At 34.7% G+C, this 24,866-nt stretch overlaps 2 protein-coding genes across 2 annotated transcripts; both read left to right on the top strand.

Annotated features, from left to right (window-relative positions):
• Positions 1–5,707: 5,707 nt before the first annotated feature.
• On the top strand, positions 5,708–6,502 carry LOC110724020. Its single transcript, XM_021903425.1, has 2 exons — positions 5,708–5,895; positions 6,026–6,502. Exons 1-2 carry the CDS (start codon positions 5,791–5,793, stop codon positions 6,275–6,277), a joined length of 357 nt encoding a protein of 118 aa, XP_021759117.1. The 5' UTR covers positions 5,708–5,790; the 3' UTR covers positions 6,278–6,502.
• Positions 6,503–17,327: 10,825 nt separating this feature from the next.
• On the top strand, positions 17,328–20,675 carry LOC110724067. Its single transcript, XM_021903465.1, has 4 exons — positions 17,328–18,753; positions 19,065–19,070; positions 19,174–19,643; positions 19,833–20,675. The coding sequence occupies exons 1-4, from the start codon at positions 17,328–17,330 to the stop codon at positions 20,673–20,675; spliced, it is 2,745 nt and encodes a 914-aa protein (XP_021759157.1).
• The last annotated feature ends 4,191 nt before the right edge of the window (positions 20,676–24,866 follow it).

Here is a 24,866-nt window from a genome sequence, read left to right as displayed (position 1 = left end):
AGTCGATTAGAGTAACATCCCCATTTAAATGATGGGCACTAGGGAACAAATAACCCAATCTCAATTTCATAATTGTAGGCAAGTAGATTTTTTAAAAACCTCATAGGCACCCATATAATAATTCCTTTATCTTTTTTATTCTTAATTCTTATTTGATCACTTATTTTTGCCATAAGATTTTCATTTTCGTAATAAAAGTCGATTACATAAGTAGATTTTTTTAAAACCTCATAGGCACCAATATAATAATTCCTTTTTCTTTTTTATTCTTAATTCTTATTTGATCACTTATTTTTACCATAAGATTTTCATTTTCATAATAAAAGTCGATTATAGTAGTAGATTTTTTAAAAACCTCATAGGCACCAATATAATAATTCCTTTATCTTTTTTATTCTTAATTCTTATTTGATCACTTATTTTTGCCATAAGATTTTCATTTTCATAATGAAAGTCGATTACAGTAGTAGATTTTTTAAAAACCTCATAGACACCAATATAATAATTCATTTATCTTTTTTATTCTTAATTCTTATTTGATCACTTAATTTTGCCATAAGATTTTCATTTTCATAATAAAAGTCGATAGAGTAACATCCCCATTTTTATGATGGGCACTAGGGAACAAATAACCCAATCCCAATTTCATAATTGTAGGCAAGTAGATTTTTTAAAAACCTCATAGGCACCAATATAATAATTCCTTTATTTTTTTATTCTTAATTCTTATTTGATCACTTATTTTTGCAATAAGATTTTCATTTTCATAATGGTAATTTATTGAACAAATAACCCAATTCCAATTTCATAGACACCTCATAGGCACCAATACAATAATGCATTTAATTTATCTTTTTTAATTTTTATATTTTTAATTCCATTAATTTTTTTTTAACAAGAACCGAGATACATATACTTTTTAATATACCAAAATTCATAAAGCTCGGTAAAAAAATAATCAAAATAAAAATAAAATACAGGGCAGTACATATTTCACTTATAATACTGACAAATAAACTCGAAAAATGGTAGGATACATCTACCTTTTATACCGAACCTTTCACCATAGTGTACTACATCTAATTACTTAGAGACCAAATGAAGTGACTTTTCTTTGGCGTGGGACAATATCCTTACACTCCATATTTTGCGTGTTGGAAACAAAGTCCTCTTTCTTCATTTCATGTAAGTAGTTTTCATCTTTTTATTAAAGATTTTCAAACAAAAAAAGGTGGTACCCTTTTTCAACTTATTGGTTTAGATCACTTAACTGGGCTTAGGGAGTTCAAAAATGGTGCCCATATATATAATTCGAAGTGCATATTATTTATAATAAATTCATTTTATTTGAACTTTGATACGGAGTTAGTAGTAAAAATTTCACTCCCAAAATACGAAAATACATGTAGTTTATTCATTATCTAAAACAATTATTATATAACATAATATAAATGATGATAAGAATATGAATGATAAAAAAAATACGAAAATACATATTGTTTAATCATTATCTAAAATAATTATTATCTTTTATTTAGACGGTTGATTTTTTTTTTTTCTAAATTATTTTATAATAAGGATTTTGATATTCTTTAAGTTGTTTAATAATTATCGTTGAAATAATACATCACTACTACTAATATCATTCACATATGTACCCTTTAAAAAAATCTAAATATAAATGTAATAAAATGATGCCTACACACCTCAACTAACCAGGTCTACTCTTTCTTTGCTTCAATACAATTCACGGGATATCGGGTCACTTCCTAAAGATGTCTACACCAGCAACGATGACGATGATGAGTAATTACTCTTTTAAAAAAGGTCAATTAACTTATGATGTAGTAATATGGGTGGTTCTATAATTATGTACTCCGTACTAGTTATTTTCAGACTTGGTTAATAGTTTTAGTGTATTTTTATTTTATGAGTAATGTATTTAATTTCAATGTTTTAGATTATTTATGAGTTGTCTGTATTGTTATGTCTTTATGTGTTTTATTTAATGATTTAATGCACTGTGTGAGTACTTTATGAATATATATATATTTTTTTTTTATGTGTTTTGTGTCATTTGATCCATAAATCAACTTATCAATTTAAGTCATTTCCAAGAAGCAAGTACAAAGAAATCTTTGACATGTGAATATCAATAAACAAAAACAAGTATGTAGGACAAAATATGGCCATCACCATAGTGCAACATGTACGAGATAGCGTCTACTTTATGTCAGTTGCTTTTTGCACTATCCTTGTGATGAAACCACTTAAGTAATCAACCATAACAATGATGGACCAATTCCTCCAATTTCATATTTTCCTATATTTCAATCTCATATCCAGAAACCCTTGAGTTTTCTTCCCAAAAATTTAGCAACAAATTAAATACCAATTTTAATATGATGGATCGATGTACTTCGCAACAAGTGATTGATTTGGCAAACATCGACCCATATGCACTAACTACCGAAGAGATCCAACTAATGTTAGGGTGTGGAAGCGAAATAATCCAGGTTGTGAAACTACAACACCCAACAAGGATGGTCAAGGTGGATGTTGTGTCGTTTGTAATGAGTAATAGGGAAACAGGCCATTACAAGGTAAAGGTCAATGGGACACTGGCTCATGTAAATGATCCATGGGCCAGGTTTGAACCAGGTTTAAATATGGTTTTTTGGAACTCGATTGATATTCAAAGGCCATCATTCACAAACACTTTTAACCAAATACATCATTGGTTCTCACCATTTGTAGTAATAGTAACAGAGGCTAGAGCACAAATTGGAAATTTATCAAACGTGAGGTTGGGTTTAAGTGGAGAGTACACCTTGTTTGCAACTTCCAACGAGGGAGTGGGTGGTGTTGCAATGTTGTGGAGTAAATTTGCATCTCCAAGTTTTTACTAGAAATCTGGCACATTAGTTGGCCACAACTTAGGGGCGGAAGTAGTGGTAACATTCTACTAGGAATGAACATTTTATAATTAATTTTATTTTTTTTTTGTCTATTTTATAACATCATTAAGTTGTTTAATACCTAATTTAATTGTCAGCCTTCTCTATCAACAAGCGACCGCCTACCATGGCCAACCAATTATGATGAGGAGCTCACAACAGGAAGCGATGATGGCCCGTAACACCAACCATGATGAGACAGTAGACGGGCGGTAGAATTTTAATTTCATTTGGTCGGATCCTCATTCGTAATAAACGAACTGTCGTTATGTTTGATTAGTATTACAACAAATGTGCTATGAGTAGTTATGTATTTGTATGTGCTCGTACTCGTAGGTCATTTAATAATTATTCCTAGAACAATAACTGTACTTTTCTGTAGTAGACTTTTTTGTTTTACTCTTACAAAGCATGCGTGATTAATATTTTATTTCTAATCAAAGAGATTAGTATGTAATGAGGGAAACAAGGAAGTTAACTGTAAGCGGATTATACTACAAGATTACTCCAGTAAGATTGGTTTATTCGTAAAGTTTAGTAATGTAATGTCATTTTTTGGATTTCGTAAAGCAATATGAGCAATAAAAAGAAATAAATAATAACATAATAATGAATTGGAAAATCATGCTTTTACATGGTGCTTTTACATGGTGTACGCATATCGTATATTCCACAAATGCTTTACTTTGATTAGAAAAATTGTCCTTTATACAAAAGATAATATCATAATAAAGTAATATATAATATTTGAAGTTTACATGACAAAAATTTATTTTAACCATGTTTTTGTTACATTATAAGAGCACTATCAGCAGTGAGGAAAAAAACCCTCACAAGTAAAAATAAGGGTGTAAAAAAAAAAAACCGAGCACCACGGCAGTGAGGGAAAAAACCCTCAACCGTGAGGGAAAAAAAAAAACCCTCAAGAGTTGAGGGTTTTTCTAAATGAACAGTGCACGCGTGGGGCCCACAAGCAATACATTTTCTTTTTTTTTTCTGGTAGCAATGAACAATACACGAAGCAAAAAAAAAAAATTAAATGGCTGGCACTGACGCGCGTCAGCCCAGCCAATGGGAGGGTGACACGTGTCAGTGCTTCAGCCAATCAGAATTTTTGTACCTTTTTTTACAATGGTTATATTTTGTAAATATTTTTAAAAAAAAAAAATACACCAACGGTCATAAATTTTTTTTCTCTATAAATAAACATGCATTTTGATATATTTTGATATAATTTAAAAAAATCTCATAAATTAGAGAAATTAACATATTCTCTCAATTTCTTCTTCTTCTTATTATTATAATTATTTCTTACAAAAAAAAATTATTTTTACATATTTTTATTAAATTATTTTTAAACGTAATTAAAAAATAAATTATTTTTACATATTTTAATTGTATTGGAAAATTAATTATGTAGTATAAACAATATTTCAAAATAAAGATAAAATAAAAAAATGATGTGTATTATGGTGGGGTATAGTGGAGGAGTGAGAAAGTGGGTAGAGAGAGATTGAGGAGTTTTTTTTTTTCCTCATTGGTGTGGTGAAAAAATCATTTGATGAGGGAAATTCGGTTGGAGGAGTGAGAAAATGGGTAGAGAGAGATTGAAGAGTTTTTTTTTCCCTCACTGCTGATAGTGGTCTAAGGGCGTTTGGCAAATGGGATTGGGAATTTGGGAAATATAGGGTGGAAATGGGAATGAGACATCCTAATTGTCAGGTTCCAACCCAGCGTCTGTGATACGGAAACTACAAGACCGAACTTGTAGGGTGGTACTTGTACTTTTGACAATCGTTCATTCCCGGTACCACGTAGTTGTTCCTTCAACCTCAACGAATTTTTTTGATAAAAACATCTTGTTTGGCATCATTTCCTCCCATGTTGCACCGAGATCTGCCTTGACCTCCCTGCCTGAAGTGTATGTGCGAAACCTCCCATGGACAAATTGATCTGTGTGAAAGACATCAGCAACCTCGTTCACCACAAGAAAGGCTAAGTTATATGATCTGGCTATTTGTTTCATTTTCCTAGCCACAACCATTAACTCGCGCGTGCAATTTAAAAACCCCCTAGGTGTGTTGTCGTGCGCGTGTCTAAACAAGTATGCTATGGAGTCCAGAACGACTACTCTAGTGTGTCTACAACCCTCGGCAGAATTCAAAATCATGGCCTCAACTTGATTTAGGGCCAAAAAGATTTGCTCCGGATCATCTACACTTTTTACTTGAACTAAGCCTAGAGGATCCTCATCGATTAAGTTTGAACGAAATAGGTACCTGCTAAGCTGGTGTAGTCTCTCGCAGGAAATGTTGGAGAAGCTTGTATGTAAATCGATGAGCTGTATAGGCCACCAGCTCCAGGATCCATCATGCAATTGATGGCCAACTGCATACAAATTTGTGTTTTCCCAACCCCACTTTCTCCATAAATTTCTGTGACTTCACCTGTACGGTTGCCACCGTCCAACATTACATCGATTGGTCGGCAATTTGTTATACATTTTTGATTCATGGTAGAGAATTTTATATTTTATAAATTGAACAACTTAGTAAACATGTATATGTCCTTTATATAATGGTTCAAAGATAACCTAAAAATGTTATCCATATCAGATATTGTATGGTTCTATCGGATATTATATGGGACCCAATCTTATCCATTCATTGTTGCATGTTTTTGCAATAAAAAAGGATATTTAATAAAACAAATTTATTTAACCCATTCTTTGTAATTAGTGTGGTGTGGAATGCTTTATCGGGTTAGGATTTGGCGTGCCGAGAAGGAAATTACAGTTTTTGACCCTCATTTCATCATAGAGAATGATGGGTCAATGGGTGACGTCGACTCATCAGAGTATGTGGAAATGGAGGCTCATTTTAAACCACCCTATTTGGAATTCACATTTTCCAAGGGTTATATTAACAAGCCCAGAATCGTGAGTTTTTACCCTTTCATAACGAACTTCTGATGTTGAAATGATAATATTCTTCTTGATTTCTCATTGTTTCTTAGTGTTTAGTGTTTATCGCATCCTTTATAATACTAATGTTTTTGTTGCAATTCAGAACATTCCGTTACCATTCGCCCGTGCACATTTCCAAGGTCTTAGAGACGAGACTCCAATAGAATTGTATGTTAGTCGGTGGTGGAAAGCAACAATGCGCATTAAGTTTGACCAGCACAAGAACATTGTAACTTGCAACGTCAAGAAAGGAGTATCGGAAATGCTTGCGGGTGAGGGGATTGAACTCGGCGAAAAGGCTGTGGTTGAGTTGGAATGTGTGGAGCCCCCAATTTTAAGCATTACCTTCACATGATTAACAAGATTGTTTAATTCTAAGCTAATGACTCAATAGATAATTTCCTTTTGTTTGTGTATATTAGGACATGGTTCAAAGATAATCGCTAACTAAATATAAAGTATTACGGCTTGGTTGGATGCTTTGGTTTGTGAATTTTTGAGACATGATCTCTTGCAGTTTGTGTTTTGTAATCTGTCTTTTAGATGGCATTTTATATATGAAACATTGATACATCTGCTTAATGGACAGACCTTGGTACTTTGGTAGTTACCTGTACAGTTCTTGGTATAGTACATTTATGTATTAAATTCACACATATGCAGAGGTAAAAAAAATTAGCACTAATGCAAGGTTTGAGCCTTTCCGGATCGGAGTTGAATCCCTTACAAGTGGCTGGCACTACGATGAGGGTAGCGATTTTCCTTATCCTACCCTCGTAAATTATATCCTACAAACTTGGGCCAAAAGTTTGAGTACCAATGGAAAACGTTTGACTTTTTTTGTAATATTTTTGGGGTTTTTTTAAAAAAAAAATTAAAAATTATTTTAAAATATCACTTCACATCTACTCAATTAAAAGTAATTATACTAAGTTTTTTAAATATTTTTTTTATATCACTCCAAATCTCTAGATACAACTAGATCGTAACACATAATATTAATCGTGTATATAAATGTTCTTTACTATTACTTCATAGCAACATAAGTATACAATAGAAATTAGAAATGGTAGGTTATTTTTTTTTATTCTAATATGTCGTGTAGCTTAGATGAGAAGCAAAATTTAGATTATAGAACAAATTTAGTTAAGTGGAATCCACCTTCAAAACATTTGGGCGGCAACTATTGGCGGTTCATCAGCTTGTTTCATTTTGGCGGGATATTGTAATCAATTTACCGCTAAACATCAAAACAATGACTCTATTTATAAGCAATGCCATATCCATCCACAAAACACAAAGAACTTCAAGTCCACACCAACATGGTGAAAAAAAATTTAAATATTCCCGGCCGTGTCTCTCGTAAAACCAATGTCTAGATCAGAGATTTCGAAAATTCACAAAAAAAATTGACAAAAAGCCTTCAATTATAATAAACACATCCACTTTTAGTTTGCTTAAAAACCAAATACCACGAACAACAAATCAAAACCCAATGAACAAGGGTGTGTTGGGGTTAATTCAGGATCCGAAATTGAAGGATAACAATATGGTGACTTTGAAATTGATTGATTCAGTGGAAGCAGCGGCTTGGGTGGCAACCGGAGAAAGGCTCGAGGGAGACCTGGTGCGGATTACGCCAAGGAACTACGCTACACCAGCGGACTTACCGGACCTTTCAGACCTGGCATTACATCTAAAGGTCTTTAAGGTCTTCATATAGTGGTTCCTCTCAAAGTTTGGTGGTGTTAAGGGGCCTGGGTGTGAATGTGTTTTACCCCCAACAATTAGGGTTGCCATAGATCCTTGCTCAGAAATTCCAGCTGTTAAAGAGGTGTGTTGGCTGTCAAAGGGGGAGCATTCAATCAAGCTGCAAAGCTACAGAAATGATTTCAAATTGTTCAATGTGAAATCCCCTTTGTATGCTACTGGGTTAACTATATAATTTTCTGCAAATTCAACACACAATCTAGATGGGAGGATTGCATTGGTAAAGGTTTTGGTCACCGAGAGCAATGAGAAGCTAAGGGATTTGGAAACAACAAGATTCATGCTATGGAATTGCAGGGACATGGCTCAGGAATCGTTTTTGCCATCAATCAAGTCAGCAATCGAACTAAACATGCCAGATGTGATAGTGTTAACTGAGACAGGAGTTTTGGTACACATGGCACGATTACTCCTACAAGGGATACACACATACGGTATTTTTGGTTTCAAGGTGGTTGTCTTATAATCACATTTACAAAGGACGTGTACTACAATTTGAAGTGTTCAGCAACCAAGACATACATTTGGGAACTTCTACCACAGTAATTTCATATTACTTCAACCGTGTTAGCTTATCAATAAGTATTTATCTGTTTAGCTTCTCATTATCTATTTTGCTTTGCTTGGGTTGTTAGCTTCTCATTATCTATTTTGCTTAGGCTCTCTCATTATCTATGTAGCTTATGAAAATGTGTTACCTTACCTTATCATTATTATGTAGTATGTGTAGCACTGTCAAAACGGTTTGACAGTTCGGTTTCGGTTCGGTTTGAAATCGGTTCGGTTTGAAATCGGGTCGGTTTGAAATCGGTTCAAATGTCTTACGGGTCGATTTCGGTTCGGTTTAAATAATTATCGGTTCGGTTCGGTTTCGGTTTATTCTTGAACGGTTTAAATTCGGTTCGGGTTATAAACGGTTCGGTTAGTAAACGATTCGGTGCAAACGGGTTGCGGTTTGTTAACGGTTCGGTGTAAACGGTTTTTAACCCGGTTTAAATTCGGTTCGGGTTGTAAACGGTCCGGGTTGTAAACGGTCTGGGTAGTAAACGGTTCGGTGCAAACGGGTTGCGGTTTGTTAACGGTTCGGTGTAAACGGTTTTTAACCCGGTTTAAATTTGGTTCGGGTTGTAAATGGTTCGGTGCAGACGGGTTGCGGTTTGTTAACGGTTCGGTGTAAATGGTTTTTAACCCGGTTTAAATTCGGTTCGGTTTGTAAACGGTGTGGGTTGTAAAAATTCCAGGTAGTAAAAGGTTCGGTGCAGACGGGTTGCGGTTTGTTAACGGTTCGGTGTAAATGGTTATTATCCCGGTTCAAACAGTTTCAGGTTGGAAACGGTTCGGTTGTTTTTTGGTTTAGTTTTATTTTAGTTCGGTTATAACTGGTTCGGTTCGTTCACGGGTTTGGTTCTTCTACGATTTAACATTATTTAGATCGGTTTTATTTCAGATTTACTAAATTACGGTTCGAGTCTGTTTTTGATTTCAAAAAATTTTGTACTACTTTCTAACTTTTTGCCAGTTAACAAGTTTTATATCAAGCCGAGACTTCATCACTTCATATTGAGGCATCATATTATATGCAAATTCTCATTAATTTTATAAATACATATCATGTTATGATTTAAGTTTAGCTATACTGATCTTACTAGTTTATTATGAAGTAGATTATAAAAGTTTAGTGCATTAATGTATTATTGTTTTACTATCAGATTATTATCTGCTTCTGATTTGATCATTTAGTTAATAGTGTCATAATCATGATTTGATGAGTTGTTGTGACATCGAAATTTGCAATTTGGTATTCGATACTTAATTAGTCAACAAGACTGATAATTAAGACTCGTTTATCATTATATATTTGCATAAAGTTATACATGAAGATATTACAGAGTAGTTTGATTTGTATAATGAAAGAAAACATTAATGAAGAAGAAGGTAATGTTGATTCCTTCAATCGATTATACAGATACATAACATATAACCATCTCATATTCTCATAGTTAGATATTATTAGTATAAAGGGATGAGAAACATAAGATTATTATATTTTTGTATATCCTTTACTGGTTTACCCTTAAGGCTTAAGTCACTAATTAGTAATTAGTAATTACTTAATTAGACTAACAAGTTAATCAGAAAGAGTAACTTTTAACTTGAGTCTAGTAGATCAAATACTGAAATGGTATTAGTATATTACCGAGTATGATAGTCTAGTACGCTGCTAATCTGTTATGCAGCTATGCTAAATTGACAATTGCTCATATAGTCATATTAGTCAATCACTCATGTAGACATAACTCATATCTAATTAAGTAATTTGTATTTATGTACTAATCTACTAGTCAACTATATCATTTATAAGTTTACACGATTACAAGTGTATTGCTTATAGGTACAGCTAAACTGATATAAATATAACCATATAACAAATTCGTAGTACTTCTAACTCTCTAAGATATGACATCATTATTTATTGAACAATTTTCGATTTTTTATTAATCGCAACGCCTAGAAATTACACGCTAACCGATTCACATTTTATAATTTAAAGAACTTAATATTTTAATGTGTGTGTTAAAAAAAATTATAAAAGCTGATATTATGAAGGTGAATATCGTTTTATCGGGATCCGAGAAATGTAATTAGTTTTTTTTTTAAGTCATGTAATTAATTAATTGTATAAAAGTTTGTTTAATGTTATTAAAATAAAATTAAAAATTTTGATTTTTACAAAGTGGAAAATTAATTTCATTTTTTTGGTTGACAATTTCAACAAAATATGGTGGGAAATTTCCCTCCAAAAACCAAAAGGAAAAACACATTTTAGATTTAGAATTTAGATATTTTGATTCTTTAATAATTAAATAAACATGTGGTTCATATATTATGCAAAAGAGAAAAAAAAAAAAAAAAGTGAAACGTGAAACTATGAAAGACTGAAAGGCAATTAGGTTCTTCATTCATCCTCTTCATTCCACAGCATTCACCGTTCTTCTTCTTCATCCTCAAATCGAAGCGTTGAATCCTCACTCACTCTCAAGTTCTCAACTCTCAAGCTCTGAACTCTTAGCCTTCAATAGCTCAAAGGTAAATTTTAGTTAATTGTTTTTGTTTTCGTTTCGTTTTTTTCGATTTTTTTTTCGATCTCTCCATTCTCGTTTTTTTTTTCATTCTCCAGTTCTCCATCTTCAAATCTTCCTCTCCTTCAAGCCGTCACTGCTCAAAGGTAATTTTATGTTAATTTTTTTGTTTTCATTTCGGTTTTATGTTGATGATTCGTTGTTTGCAGGATTTGCATGTCTTTATTTTTTGATTTTTACTTCTGATTTGTTCATATAATTTCATATAATTTCTGATTTGTTCATATAATTTCTGATTTTTTGATGTTGTTCATGTAATTTTTAATTTTATTGTTCTTGTTGTTCATTTAATTTCTGATTTTTTAATTTTATTGTTCTTGTTGTTCATTTTTTGTTATATCTATTTGTGAGGTGTTCTGGCCTTACCAGCTTTGGCTATGCTCAGTTCTGATCAGGGTTGTGGTTGTAGTACCATGAGCAACAATTGAGTTGATTTGGTTACCTTATTCATGCTCGTGGTTTCTTTTCGTGTTATTAATTGTGCTTGGTTTTTTTCAGGCTGCTGTGTTGTTGCTGGTCTGCCTTTGTGACTGTTTGTTGTTTGTTGAGCATTTAAAATGTATGGCTTTGTCTATAATGCTCTATTAGTCTTCAAATATACTGAATGCTATCCTTTGTTCTATCAGCTGCATTGTTCTCTCATTAGTGTTTCTGTTTATGTGGGTTAATGCTGAATGCTAGCAGGATTTTTTTATTTAAGTTTGGGTTTGTTTTGTTGCAAAAGTGCAAGTGCATTCAGATAAGAGTTGTCTAATAGTGTTTAGTATATTTTAGGACTGAATTGTAGATGGACTACCTCATCTTAGAGCATGTAGTACTAGCTAAGGTCTGTCCTGTGCTGCTGCTGTTCTAATGTTTGGCCAGATCTGCTAGATGTACAAGGCTAGATTGTAGGATCTGCTGGGTGTTTTCTGCCCTGTTCAGAGCAGAGTCTTTCTGGCCATGGTTTGTGTTGTCCTAGTTGATGTCTCTGCTGCAGGCTGGGTGCTGGGGTTGGTTGCTGCTGGTTTTCTAGGGTATTGCAGCTGTGGTTTTGCTGTCGTCTTGTGTTAGCTGGGCTGTGTTGTCTGTCTGTTGCTGGGCTAGGTTGCTGGTGTGCTTTGCTTGAAGCAAGCAGGTCCGGAGCTGCTGTGTTAATTTGCCTATTTTTTTTTTTATTTGCCCTTAATTTGCCTTTTTTTTTCACTTGATTTATACTGTTGTGTTTTTGTTTTTTCAGCAATGGAGCAAGAGTTTATTGGTTTTGATGAGGATTCTACTGTAAAGAATCAAGATTCTACTGTTCAGAATCAAGATTGTACTCAACGTACCACTAGTGGTAGTAAGCGTGGACGAACATCAGATGTTTGGAGGTATTACACCTTTTTTGATAAGATGGTTGGTCTTGCTCCGATAAAATATGCTCGATGCAATGTTTGCGGTAATGAATATAAAACTCCAGGTAATGCTGGTACTTCAACTTGTAAAGCTCATACTAAGACATGCATGAATAAAAATCCACACCATCCTGGAAATCATGAAAGTGGTGTTGAGCTCCTGTTTAATCAAACACGTCATTTACAATTGCTTGCTAGAGCTATAGTTTTGCATTCCTATCCTTTAAGTATCGTGGAGCATCATGGCCTTAGGGAAGTTTTTACGAATTTGAACCCCAACGTGAATCATGTGTGTAGAAACACTATTTTGAAACATTGTATTGATGAGCATGATAAGTTTAAGTCTTTGTTGTTGCAATCTTTTTCGGGAATTGAAGGTAGAGTTAGCTTCACTTGTGACTTGTGGACAGCATGTACTAATCGAGGTTATCTTAATTTAACGGCACATTATGTTGATAAAAATTGGTGTCTTAGGTCTAAAATTCTGAATTTTAGATATTGTGGTCCTCCTCATACTGGTGTTGAGGTAGAAAAATTTGTGTTAAAACTTATTGGGGAGTGGAACCTTCAGGGTAAAGCTTTTGCAATGACTGTTGATAATGCTCGATCCATGGATGTTATGGTTAACCTTTTGAAGAAAGATTTAATGTTGACTTCTCCTCTTCCTTGTAATGGTAAATTTTTTCATATTCGATGTTCAGCTCATGTCTTGAACATTATTGTTCAAAGAGGTTTAAAAGAAGTTGATAGTAGTGTTCAAAAATTGCGTGAGGTTTGTAAATATGTTGATTCTTCAGATTCTAGACTCACTCAATTTGAGCATGCTCTTCATGAGGTTAACTGTGTGTTTAATGGAAAGTTACGTCTTGATGTTGTGACTCGTTGGAATGCCACATATACGATGATTCGAAAAGCTTTGGAAGCAAAGGAAGCCTTGAAATTGGTTATTGATAGGTTTATAGGTTATGAATTCAAACTTTCGAATGATGAATGGGATACCCTTACTAAAATATGTAATTTCCTAAAGCCATTTCATGAAATCACTGTGTTATTTTCTGGTTCAGAATATCCTACTGCAAATTTGTATTTTGCTAGTGTTTTAAAAATTGAGCACACAATAAGTAAAACCTATATAGATCCTAAACTTGCACCCATGGCAAAAGTTATGCTTGAAAAGTTTGAGGGCTATTGGGATGAATATAGTTTGATCCTATCAATTGCTATTGTTCTTGATCCTCGTTATAAGCTTGTTCGAGTGATGAAGATGTTAAAAGTGCTTTATGTTGATGAGGCATGTGTTGAAAAGGCGAAGGTGATTAAAGATGCTCTTTTGGAGTTGTATAACTTTTATTCTTCTTTGTCTTCCGGTTTTACATCAAGTACAAATGCTCCACCCTCCATCCCAGCTGTTATCGAAAATTCAAATAGTCACTTGGATGATGATATATTCAAGGTAATCAATTTCTGATTATTGTGGTTTACAAAATTAATAATTTTATGTTTTAATTTTATTATTTAATAAAAGCATTTTGTTTGAACTTTTCTAGTATGTTGATAATGATGATGATGAGGAGGATGACACATCAAATCGGCCATCGATGGAGATTGATTCTTATTTGTGTACTCCTCGACAACCAATTTATGAAGGGCAGAAGTACGATGTTCTTAGTATTGGGAATCTCAAAGTAGTGTGTACCCCATATTAGCTGTTATGGCTAGGGATGTTTTGGCCATTCCTATTACATCGGTAGCCTCAGAGTCTTCTTTTAGCATGGGTGGTCGTATTTTAAACAAGTATAGGAGTGCGCTTTTGCCTAAGAATGTTGAGGCGTTGGTGACCACACAAAATTGGTTACGTGGTTATGATTGTGATATTGAAGAAGACGTCCTTGAAATTGGTAAAGAAGTGATAGATGAAAGTTTTGCATCTAATTAAGAAGACATGGATGTTTTATTGTAGTGAACTAGTGATGCTTAATATATATTGTGTTGCTTCATTGCTAAAATGTTTTAATCTCATAGAACAAGTATTAATAGTTTTAGTCACATTACATATTGATATGTTGTTCCTTTTTTTATCTCGAGTTATTGGTTATTATTTATGTCCCGCTAAATATTCATCTTGACCTGCAACCGACTCACTTCGTAAATGATCTGCATCGACCCACACTGACCCACCCAATAACCACTCCTAGTAGTAAGTAGTTTGTAAACGGTTCGATTTATAAGGATTCGGTTCATAAACAGTTCGGTTTATAAATGGTTCGGTTTATAAACGGTCCGGTTTATAAACGGTTCGGTTTGTAAACGGTTTGGTTTGTAAACGGTTCGGTTTGTAACGGTTTTTATGCCAGTTTAAACGGTTTCGGGTTAGAAACGGTTCGGTTTATTTTCGGTTCGGTTTCCTTTCCAGTTCGGTTTAGATTTGGTTCGGTTCTAAAACGGTTTAACATTACTCGGATCGGTTCGGTTTCGGGTTTACTAAAATGCGGTTCGGGTCGGTTTTCGGTTTCAAAAAATCGGTTTTTAATCGGTTCGGTTCTCATTCGGATCGGTTTGAATCGGTTCGGTTTCACCGGTTCGGTTCGGTTTTTGACAGTGCTAAGTATGTGTAATTTTTTTATATTATTTTTTTTTTCAAAATAAACTCATATGCTATTATTGGACTAAATATGACAAATGATTAAAGGATTCATTTATATATGTGATTTATGCGTAAATCGGTAAATGTCTAGTAATTGGACTACATATACTATTGGGCTTGACAAAGCCCATTTATATGAATAGAGCCTATATGAATAGAGCCTAAAGATGAAGTGGATCAACCCATTTATATGAATAGAGCCTAAAGATGAAGTGGATCAACCCATTTATATGAATATGGCCTAAGGATGAAGTGGATCAAATATGGCTTAGTGGATCAACCCATTTATATGAATATGGCCTATAAGGATTAAGTGGATCAACCCATTTATATGGGGACAAATAAGGAAAAAAATGAAGTGGATCAACCCAGTTTGTAAAAACATTTTGACCAAATAGAAATTGGACCTAGTCAAGGCCCAGAACCAGGTTTTTTATACATGAAAAAATACAAACATGAGACAATCCAAATAAACAATAGCATATTCAAATAAAAGGGACTCAGCTCTCTATTATTCTACATTCAGTGACCACACGCAACGTTCGAAGCCATTATGACATTCCATGACTCGTTATTAGTAATACCATTGTTGTTATTGATTTCCCGAACAAGGTGTTCATCATCTGTTATCTGCATTGTAAAACAAATGGTACAATTAATTATGAAATGCATCAAAATGGGGGGGGGGGGGTACAGAAAAATACACATGTATGAAAAATTCACTTTAATTCCATGGACTACCAACGAATCCAAGAGCGAATTTGATTTCAGAACATCCAAGATCACTGTGGAACCTCGTTTTTTCACAACACAAACGCGCATATGCGACGCCATTGTTGTGTGGACCAACTACAAGCATAAAAAACATCTATTCAACATGACATATTGCCGCCAATAAAAACCCCCATATGAAAGCTGACAATCAAAACTCACATTGAAGACAATGACCAGTAAACAACAACACCGATCGTGGAGAAAGTCATTCATCAGCACCTCACCTCAACTGGGGATCTTAACTGTTTCATAGAGATTTGTCCCCCAAAGTTAACAATGACAGGCAGCACAATAACAAACATATAAGCAAACATGTTGATATTTAAAGGTTTTGATGATAAGGAACTTAAACTACAACAAACTCATTTAATAAAGGTTATTCAAGTGTTTGTTTAGTTTAGGTGAAATTGATCTTGGAGTTGAAAGAAGTAACTGAAACTAAGAAGACTTGAAGAAGTTCTTTATTCAAGAAGGTTATTCGAAACAGAAGAAGTGTTCCCTCACAGGAACTGAGTTCCCTAACAGGAACGTTCCTTTACAGGAACTTGAAGATGGCTGGCTAAGATCTTTGGAGGAACTTAGTAAGCGTGGAGCCCAAGTAAACCTACCAGTACAGGAGTGCGGCGCAACAATGATTTAGTTAAAGATTTTATCTTCTAGATTCATTGTTAAATATGTTAAGTAGGATATGCATGAAGTCTATTAGAAGCGTGACAAGTTAGCTTGGCAAATAAATTAAAATCGGAAAAGATAAAAGATAGAATTCGAAAAAGATTTTCTTTAAATGTTTATTTCTTAAAATCAGTTTGTTAAAAAGATATTATGCTTTTTAACTAAATCTTTCTATTTTATTTTTCGGAAAAGATTTTCTTCTAAATGATTTACATAAAAACCGTGTATAAAGATAAGTTAAGTTTAACTTATTTATCTTTAAGAAAACCTACTTGCTATACAAATAATGCTTGTATAAATAGTAGAGAAAAAAAGGAGTTTAGGTTTTTTGTGAGTTTCATGCGTGAAGAATTTACAGAGCTTTAATTGTGTAAGGTTGTCAAGCTTATCATCTTGTCATATTAGTTTCGGGTTTCATGCATAGCTTGCCGATCATATACTAGGTGTCTTTACTTGTAATAAGTTCGGGTTATTTGGGTGAGAGTGTTTTTGTTATCATTGCATACAGAGAGAGAGCTTTTGTTGAGAAGTTGAGAAGATCTGTGCTTAGGGAGTACGAGAGAAAGTCTGAGTGTGGGACTGAGACTGGGTAGAATAGAATCCTATTCTGTAGCAAGTTCGTTCAGGAACTTGTGAGTAGAGGTTTGATTATAATAGGTTGTAACTTGGTGTTTGCCCTATTATAGTGAAATTGTTTGTGTTCGAAATCCCTAAGGTAGGGTCGAGGTTTTACTTCTAGTTGGGCACTAGAAGGTTTCCTCGTAAAATCCTGTGTGCATTGCAAGTTCCTATTTTATTCTGTTTTATATTTGAAAAAGTAGTCACTAGGAACTCACCTACAATTCACCCCCCTTGTAGTGTTCGTCTCAACTAATAATTGGTATCAGAGCAAGGTTCTCACTTGCAAGAAGATAACTTTGCTGAGTAAGTTCCTGGATAGATGAATTACAAGGAGAAACTTGAAGAAGGGTAATCAAGCCAACGTCCACCTTGTTCAATGGTAAGTTCTATGCCTACTGGAAGAACAGGATGGAGATCTTCATCAAGGCGGAAAATTACCTGGTTTGGCGTGTTATTGAAACTGGTGATTTTGAAATAACTGCAACCAATGACAAACAAGAGGTAGTTTCTAAATCTATTTCTGATTATGACAAAGAAGATTATCAGAAACTTGAACTGAATGCTTTAGCAATAAAGTACTTACATTATGGACTTGGACCCCATGAACATAACCGTATCATGGGATGCAAGTCTTCCAAACAGATTTGGGATTTGCTACAGGTAACTCATGAAGGTACTAACGAGGTAAAATGTTCTAAAATAGATTTATTGATATCTAGGTATGAAAGGTTTGAAATGCAATCTAAAGAAACCATAGAAGAGATGTTTACCAGATTCAATGATATTATTAATGAACTGAACTCCCTTGGCAGGCATATTCCTATTGATGAACAGGCAAGAAAGATCCTAAGAAGTCTACCACAAGATGAACGTTGGAGATCCAAGGTTACTGCTATGCAGGAAGCTAAGGATTTCACCAAGTTTAATATGGAACAACTAGTTGGATCATTGATGACACATGAACTTCATCTGAGTTCCAATAATGAAAGTTCCAGAAGTAAAAGCCTTGCACTTAAGGCTCAAGATTCAGAAGAATCGGAAGTTGATGAGGAAGAGATGGCTATGCTAGTGAGGAAATTTAAAAAGATGATGAATAATAAGAAGTTCGAAAGGAACAAGAAGTTCACAAGTTCCAGAAACACAACGTGCTTCAGGTGTGGGTCAAAAGATCACTTCATTAAGGATTGCCCTGTACAGGATGGAGAGAAAGGAAAGACAAAAGGCAAAGAACAATCCAAAGAGTCAAAAGTCTATAAGCCTTACTTCACCAAGGACAATGTGAAGAAAGCCATGCTAGCTGCTTGGGGAGATACAGATTTAGAAGAAGAGGAGGACCAACCATTAGAAGAAACTGCTCATTTATGTTTAATGGAAAAAACTGATGAAGCTGCCAAACTAAAGGAGCTTGAGTCTGAGGTATGGTTCTCTTACAACCAATTAAAACATCTGTCTAAAGAGAATCTAATAAATACTGTTTTGGAAATTCAAGAAGATTTAAAGGAATTACATAGATCCAAACAGCAAAGTGATAAAGCTTTAGTTACTTACAAAGAGAACAGTGAATGGGTTGATAACATGAAGTTTGACATTCAATACAGGTTCTTTAGTCTGTTTGATGATAATAAAAATTTAGAAGAGACTATAGAGAATCTGAAACAAGATAACATACTCCTGAATGTGGAATTGTCTTTGTTAAAACTTAGTGTCGATACTCCTAACTCTGAAGTTCCTCCACCTACTGATTATCCGAATTTTGAAAAATTAAAACATGATTTGGAAGATTTAAAAACGGATAAGGCACGTCTTGAGGGGGAACTTGAGAGAGCTAGGAAAGGTAAGCAACCAATAGAGTATAGAGTTCCTGATTGGATCACTAAGGCTCAAACCAAGAATACTGAAGGTTTAGGTTTTAAAAACAAGTTCCAGAAAGAAAAGAAGTATGTAAACTTGCCTAGTAGCATGGTTTGTTATTTCTGTGGCAATACATGACATAAGCAGGTTAAGTGTCCTAAGAAAAAACAAAGCACACAGAAGAATGTCAAACATGTAGAACAAATCTGGATCAAGAAAAATGAATCAACTCCTGTTACACAGGAACCCAAGGAAACCTGGGTTCCTGACTCTAACGTTTAATTCTTCTTGCAGGTTCCAGTGAGGGGGAACAACACTAGGTACCTCGACAGTGGTTGTTCTAAGCACATGACTGGAGATAAATCTAGATTTCTCTCACTGGATGCTTACTATGGTGGAACAGTGACCTTTGGTGATAATATGAAAGGTGATATAATTGCTATTGGAAAGATAGGAAGGTCACGTTCCCATGCCATTGATAATGTATTTTTAGTCGAGGGCCTCAAACACAATTTGTTAAGTATTTCACAGTTTTGTGACAAAGTTAATTCTGTTAGCTTTACTTCTAATAAGTGTAGAATCATCCACAATGACACTGGGAACATTATTTTGGAAGGAACTCGTAAAGGGAACACATATATTGTGGATCTAAATGAGGTTCCTAACAGAAGTTTAACATGTCTTAGTGTTATTGAGGATGATCCTCTTTTATGGCACAGAAGGTTTGGCCATGCAAGCTTTTCTTTACTTGATAAAATAAGATCTAAGAACTTACTGGAAGGACTTCCTTGCATTAAGTTCCTGTATGACAAAGTGTGTGAAGCTTGTGCTAGAGGAAAACAGACTCGAATTTCCTTCAAGTCCAAAAAGATGGTAAGTACCAAAAGACCTTTGGAACTCATTCATATGGATCTCTGTGGTCCAATGAGAATCCAAAGTAGAAGTGGTAAGAAATATGTAATGGTTATTGTTGATGATTTTTCAAGGTTCACTTGGGTTTTCTTTCTTGTAAGTAAGGATGAAACGTTTGATGAGTTTGTTGCTTTTGTAAAGAAAGAATAGAGAAGAACAGGAAATCAATTGATACATCTTAGATCAGATCATGGAACAGAATTCGAGAATTCAAAATTTGATGAATTCTGTACTGAGTATGGTATAGATCACAACTTCTCTGCCCCAAGAACTCCACAACAAAATGGAGTGGTGGAACGCAAGAATAGGAGCCTTGAAGACATGGCAAGGACAATGCTGATATCAAGCAGGTTGCCTAGGAACTTCTGGGCTGAAGCAGTTAACACAACATGTTATATACTTAACAGAGTATCTGTTAGGGCCATCACCAATAAAACTCCCTATGAACTTATGAAAGGGAGAAAGCCTAATATTTCCTACTTTAGATCTTTTGGATGTAAATGCTTTGTTCACAATAATGGTAAGAGGAACTTGGGTAAATTTGATGAACGTAGTGATGAGGCAGTATTCCTAGGATATGCCTCGAATAGTAAAGCTTACAGAGTCTATAATAAAAGAACTATGTGTGTTGAGGAGTCTGTACATATTATATTTGATGAAACTGAACATTTGGTTGATGTACATGATTGTGATGATGATTTCGAAATTGGACTTGTGCGTAAGCAGAATTTAGATGAGGAACCAGCATCACAGCAGAAGCAGCAAGTTGAAATTGCTGAAGTAACAAATCCTGAAGCAAACGCTGAACCTGAGATGGAGAATGCACCAGGAACTCCACTTCAAGAACAGACTGATGTTCATAATGAAGACCAGAATGTGGAAACACCTGAAGAAGTTCAAACTGAGTTTCATGAACAAGTTCCTACAGAAGAACTAGTCAACAATGATGAAGAAAAATTGTATCCAATCAAGGATTTCACTCCAAGGCCCTGAAAATATCAGAAATCACATCCAGTTGATGTAATCATGAGTGATATCACAAAAGGAACTCATACCAGATCTTAGCTTAGGAACTTCTGTGCATTCAGTGCATTCCTCCATGGAACCTAAGAATTATGTTGAAGCTTTAACTGACGCGGACTGGATTAATCCTATGCAGGCTGAATTAAATGAATTTGAAAGAAATAAAGTTTGGCATCTGGAACCTAGACCAAAAGATAAGAAGTCTATTGGACTAAAATGGGTATTCAGAAACAAACTAGATGAACATGGTATTATTGTCAGGAACAAAGAAAGACTAGTTGTACAAGGTTTCAACCAACAGGAAGGAATAGACTATGAAGAGACATTTGCTCCAGTAGCCAGGTTAGAGGCTATTCGTTTACTTATTGCCTTTACTGCTTATATGGGATTTAGGCTGTACTAGATGGATGTTAAATGTGCTTTCTTAAATGGATATTTAAATGAGGAAATCTATGTGGAACAGCCTCCTGGGTTTTTAAAATCCAGAGTTCCCAAACCATATCTATAAGCTTGACAAAGCTCTTTATGGGCTAAAGCAAGCTCCTAGAGCATGGTATGAAAGATTATCTAAGTTCCTTTTGGCTAATGGTTTTAAACGTGGCAAAATTGATAAAACTTTGTTTTTAAAGTCAAATGGAACTGATATCTTAGTTGTACAAATTTATGTTGATGATATTTTATTTGGTGCAACTAACGAATCTTTATGCAAGTATTTTGTTGACCTTATGAGTGGAGAATTTGAAATGAGCATGACTGGAGAATTAAATTTCTTCCTTGGCTTTCAAATCAAGCAAACTGAAGAGGGAATCATGATTCATCAGCAAAAATATATTAAGGAACTGAATCAAGAAATACAAGTTGGAAAATGCCAAAACCAATAATACTCCTATGGGAATTGCTACTAGATTAGATGAAGATCCATCTGGAACTTGCATAGATCAATCTATGTATCGAGGTATGATAGGCTCACTACTCTACTTAATAGCTAGTAGACCTGACATATCTTTTAGTGTAGGTCTGTGTGCCAGGTTCCAAGCAAATCCAAAGGAGTCTCACCTAACAGCAGTAAAAAGAATTCTAAGATACTTGAAAGGAACTGATGATTTGAGTCTCTTCTATCCCAGAAGTGATTCTTTTGATTTGAATAGTTTTACTTATGCTGACTATGCAGGTGATCTGGTTAATAGAAAAAGCACTTCAGGTATGGTACAATTTTTAGGTCCCTGTTTAGTTTCTTGGGGTTCCAAGAAGCAAAACACAGTTGCTTTATCTACAGCAGAAGCTGAATATGTGGCAGCGATAGCATGTTGTTCACAAGTTCTATGGATTAAACAACAGGTCAGAGATTTTGGTATAATTTTTGAATGTGTACCTATTTACTGTGATAATACTAGTGCTATATGTATTTCTAAGGATCTAGTTCAACACTCAAAGGTAAAAAACATCCACATTAGGCATCACTTTCTAAAAGATAATGTGGAGCAAGGGAATATAAAGTTAGAATTTTGTCAAACTGAAAGTCAAATTGCAGATATTCTAACCAAGCCCTTGAACAGAGAAAGATTTGAGAAACTAAGACTGGAACTTGGGATGATCAAGCTAAAGTACTAGCCTCTGAAGTTCCAAGATATGGCAAAGTAAAAAATAATGTAAATAAAGCAAAAAGAGCTTCTACCACAACCTTGGTGTGATAAACATAGCTAAAGTGTCACCGTTGTTAACTACCAAAGGTAAGTTCATTAACTTGCTCAACGGTATAGGTTATTAAATTTGTACATTGCACATATGTAAAAAGCGTGTTCCAATTGTGTTTTATAGAAACTTCGTTTAAGATAAATTGAATTTGGAAAGTTAAGTTTTTGAAAGAATCATCCAGTAATTTGAAATTTGAAAAATTAATTGAATTTGTTTAATTAATGACTGAACAGTGAACTTCCTAAATTCCCTCATACCGCTTCATTCATTATAAAAGCTGATTTCACCCACTTCTTTCACCTCACTCTCAAATCAAATTAAACCCTTCCCAGTAAAAAATTTTCAACCTTGTATAAAAACCTTTCCTAAAGCATCAATGGTGATCATTGCTGAATTTATTTCCTCAGAAGAATCACAACACTCTGAAAACACAATTCAAGAAGAAACTTCTCCCTTAGCCATGGTAAACTACAAATCATCTTCTATCTCAAACAAAACTCCCGAAAACCCTAGGAAATCTCCTCCGAAACCAAAAGAAGTTGAGAGTAAAAGCGATCAAGGGGATTCCTCTGTTTCAAGCATTCTTCAACGACTAAAAGAGTGGAAAGAAAAGAAACAAAGTGAAAAGTCTCTTAAAGAGAAAATTGAGGAAGTTGACGAGTTTGCTCAAGGGAAAAACTCAGACGAGACAACAGGGGAGAACAAAGTAGAAGAAGAGATGAGTGAGGGAGAAGAAGAAGATAAAGAGGAGGAAACAATTCAGAAAAGGAAGAATCTGAAAAGGAAGATGAAGAAGAGGAAGTGACTGATCAAGCGGAACTTGAGTCACAGGCTGGAAGGTATGTAGTTGGTCATCGCATTGATGTTGTTTGGTGTAGAAAACCAATATTTCTAGAATTTCTTGATTTAATTAAGTTTCAAGGTTGGGAATTTCGGTTGTCAAGAGTGTCAGCAAACTATATGTACCCTGTAGCTATGACTGAATTTTGCCAAAATTTTCAAGCAAAATTAGGAGTAATTTCAAATGTAGTTAATGGGGTAAAAATCGAATTTAACATTGAAACCCTAAATAAAATTCTGAAAACTCCTACTGAGGGGTATGACACTTATATTAAGGGAAAGGGAAGTGTCAATGTAGGTAGCTACTTGACTGGTGATATTGTTGAGGCCTTAGGTGGTCAGAGAGGGAAGAAGGTCATGAGTCATAATGATCTTAGTCCCTTAAACAAGTTGTTGTTTAATTTGGTAAAGAAGACTATTCTGCCTAGGACTACTAAAAAGGGGGAAGCATTCTTGATGGATATGGCAGTAATTTTCTTTATTTCAAAGAAGATTAAGGTCAATTTTCCTTCTTTAATGTACCAGCACTTAGCACACTGTGTTCCCAGTAGGACAAAAGTGGGGTATGGAGCCATTTTGTCCACTGTATTTGAGAATGCTGGAGTAGTTCTGAAGGGTAAATATGGGGCTTTGGATGAAAAGCCAGAAAATGTGATTAATGAGGAAACCTTGGTTGGGTTAAGTTTGGAAGTGGTGCAAGGAAAAATTCAGAAAATAGAGAAGGAAGAGAAAAAGAAAGAGAAAGTGACAGGGAAGAGGAAAGAAAAGGCTGTATCTGAGCAGCCTGTGAGAAAGAGCAGGAGGATTTCTGCCAGTGTTGTTCCTCACACCAGTATGGAACAGCCACTGGAGTTGGATGCTGAGGAAGATATCCTCAATGGGAAAGTTGCTGAGTTAGTGGATAGAATGGAACGGGTTGAAAGTCAAATGAAGGATTCTGCTAGAAAACTTCAGGTGCTGACCCTGAAAAAGTTGGTACAGGAGCAAGGGAAGGAGTTAAAGGAACTCAGGAAGATGGTGCTAAAACAAAACAAGGAACTTCAAGAGCAAAAGGAGTTTCAAGAGCAAGAACTCAACAAGGCTCTACAGGAACAGAAGGAGGAGTTCCTGATGAAACTCAAGGGTATTGAAGAAAAGTTGGAGGCCTCTGCACAACAAACAAAGGAGGAACTTCAAGAAAATTCCGGAGTTCCTTGAAACCTAGCCTGCCCTATTTCATATTCAGCCTAGCCTATTTTCTCTGTTTCAGTCATGAACAATTTTAATTTCTGTTTTTAGTATTTGAACAATTAATTTGTTTGTAAATTCTCTAAATTGTCCAACTGGATGAAAAATCTTTTTGGTCTTTAATGAAATGTTGGAACTCTGCTTATACTTGTGTGTTTATGTGTATTTTGAACACTTATGCCGAAGGGTAGAACTTACTTGAGGTTGTTTAGCAGCGCTGCCTTTAGTTTCCCACACTCGATGAATTGCTTGTGGGGCTGTGGGTAGATGCTTAATACACTTGAAAAAGCAGGACTTTTTGATAATGCCAAAAGGGGGAAAAGAAGAAGCAAACATGAAGGCTGAAGTTGTTCTGGGTTCCAGTTGATAAAGTATCAGAACTTTCTTCTGATATGATGC

This window comes from Chenopodium quinoa, unplaced genomic scaffold (genome assembly GCF_001683475.1).
Source record: "Chenopodium quinoa cultivar QQ74 unplaced genomic scaffold, ASM168347v1, whole genome shotgun sequence".
NCBI lineage: Eukaryota > Viridiplantae > Streptophyta > Magnoliopsida > Caryophyllales > Amaranthaceae > Chenopodium > Chenopodium quinoa.
Note: the sequence above shows the minus strand (reverse complement) of the source record. Positions and strands in the feature narration are given on the sequence as shown.

Excerpts from the sequence above, each read along its gene's own strand:
- LOC110724020 (XM_021903425.1), top strand. The coding sequence starts at position 5,791 with ATGGGTGACGTCGACTCATCAGAGTATGTGGAAATGGAGGCTCATTTT. Across the intron at positions 5,896-6,025 it reads ATATTAACAAGCCCAGAATC|AACATTCCGTTACCATTCGC; the intron begins GTGAGTTTTTAC and ends GTTGCAATTCAG.
- LOC110724067 (XM_021903465.1), top strand. The coding sequence starts at position 17,328 with ATGGAGATCTTCATCAAGGCGGAAAATTACCTGGTTTGGCGTGTTATT. Across the intron at positions 19,644-19,832 it reads CCTTCAAGTCCAAAAAGATG|AGAAGAACAGGAAATCAATT; the intron begins GTAAGTACCAAA and ends AAGAAAGAATAG.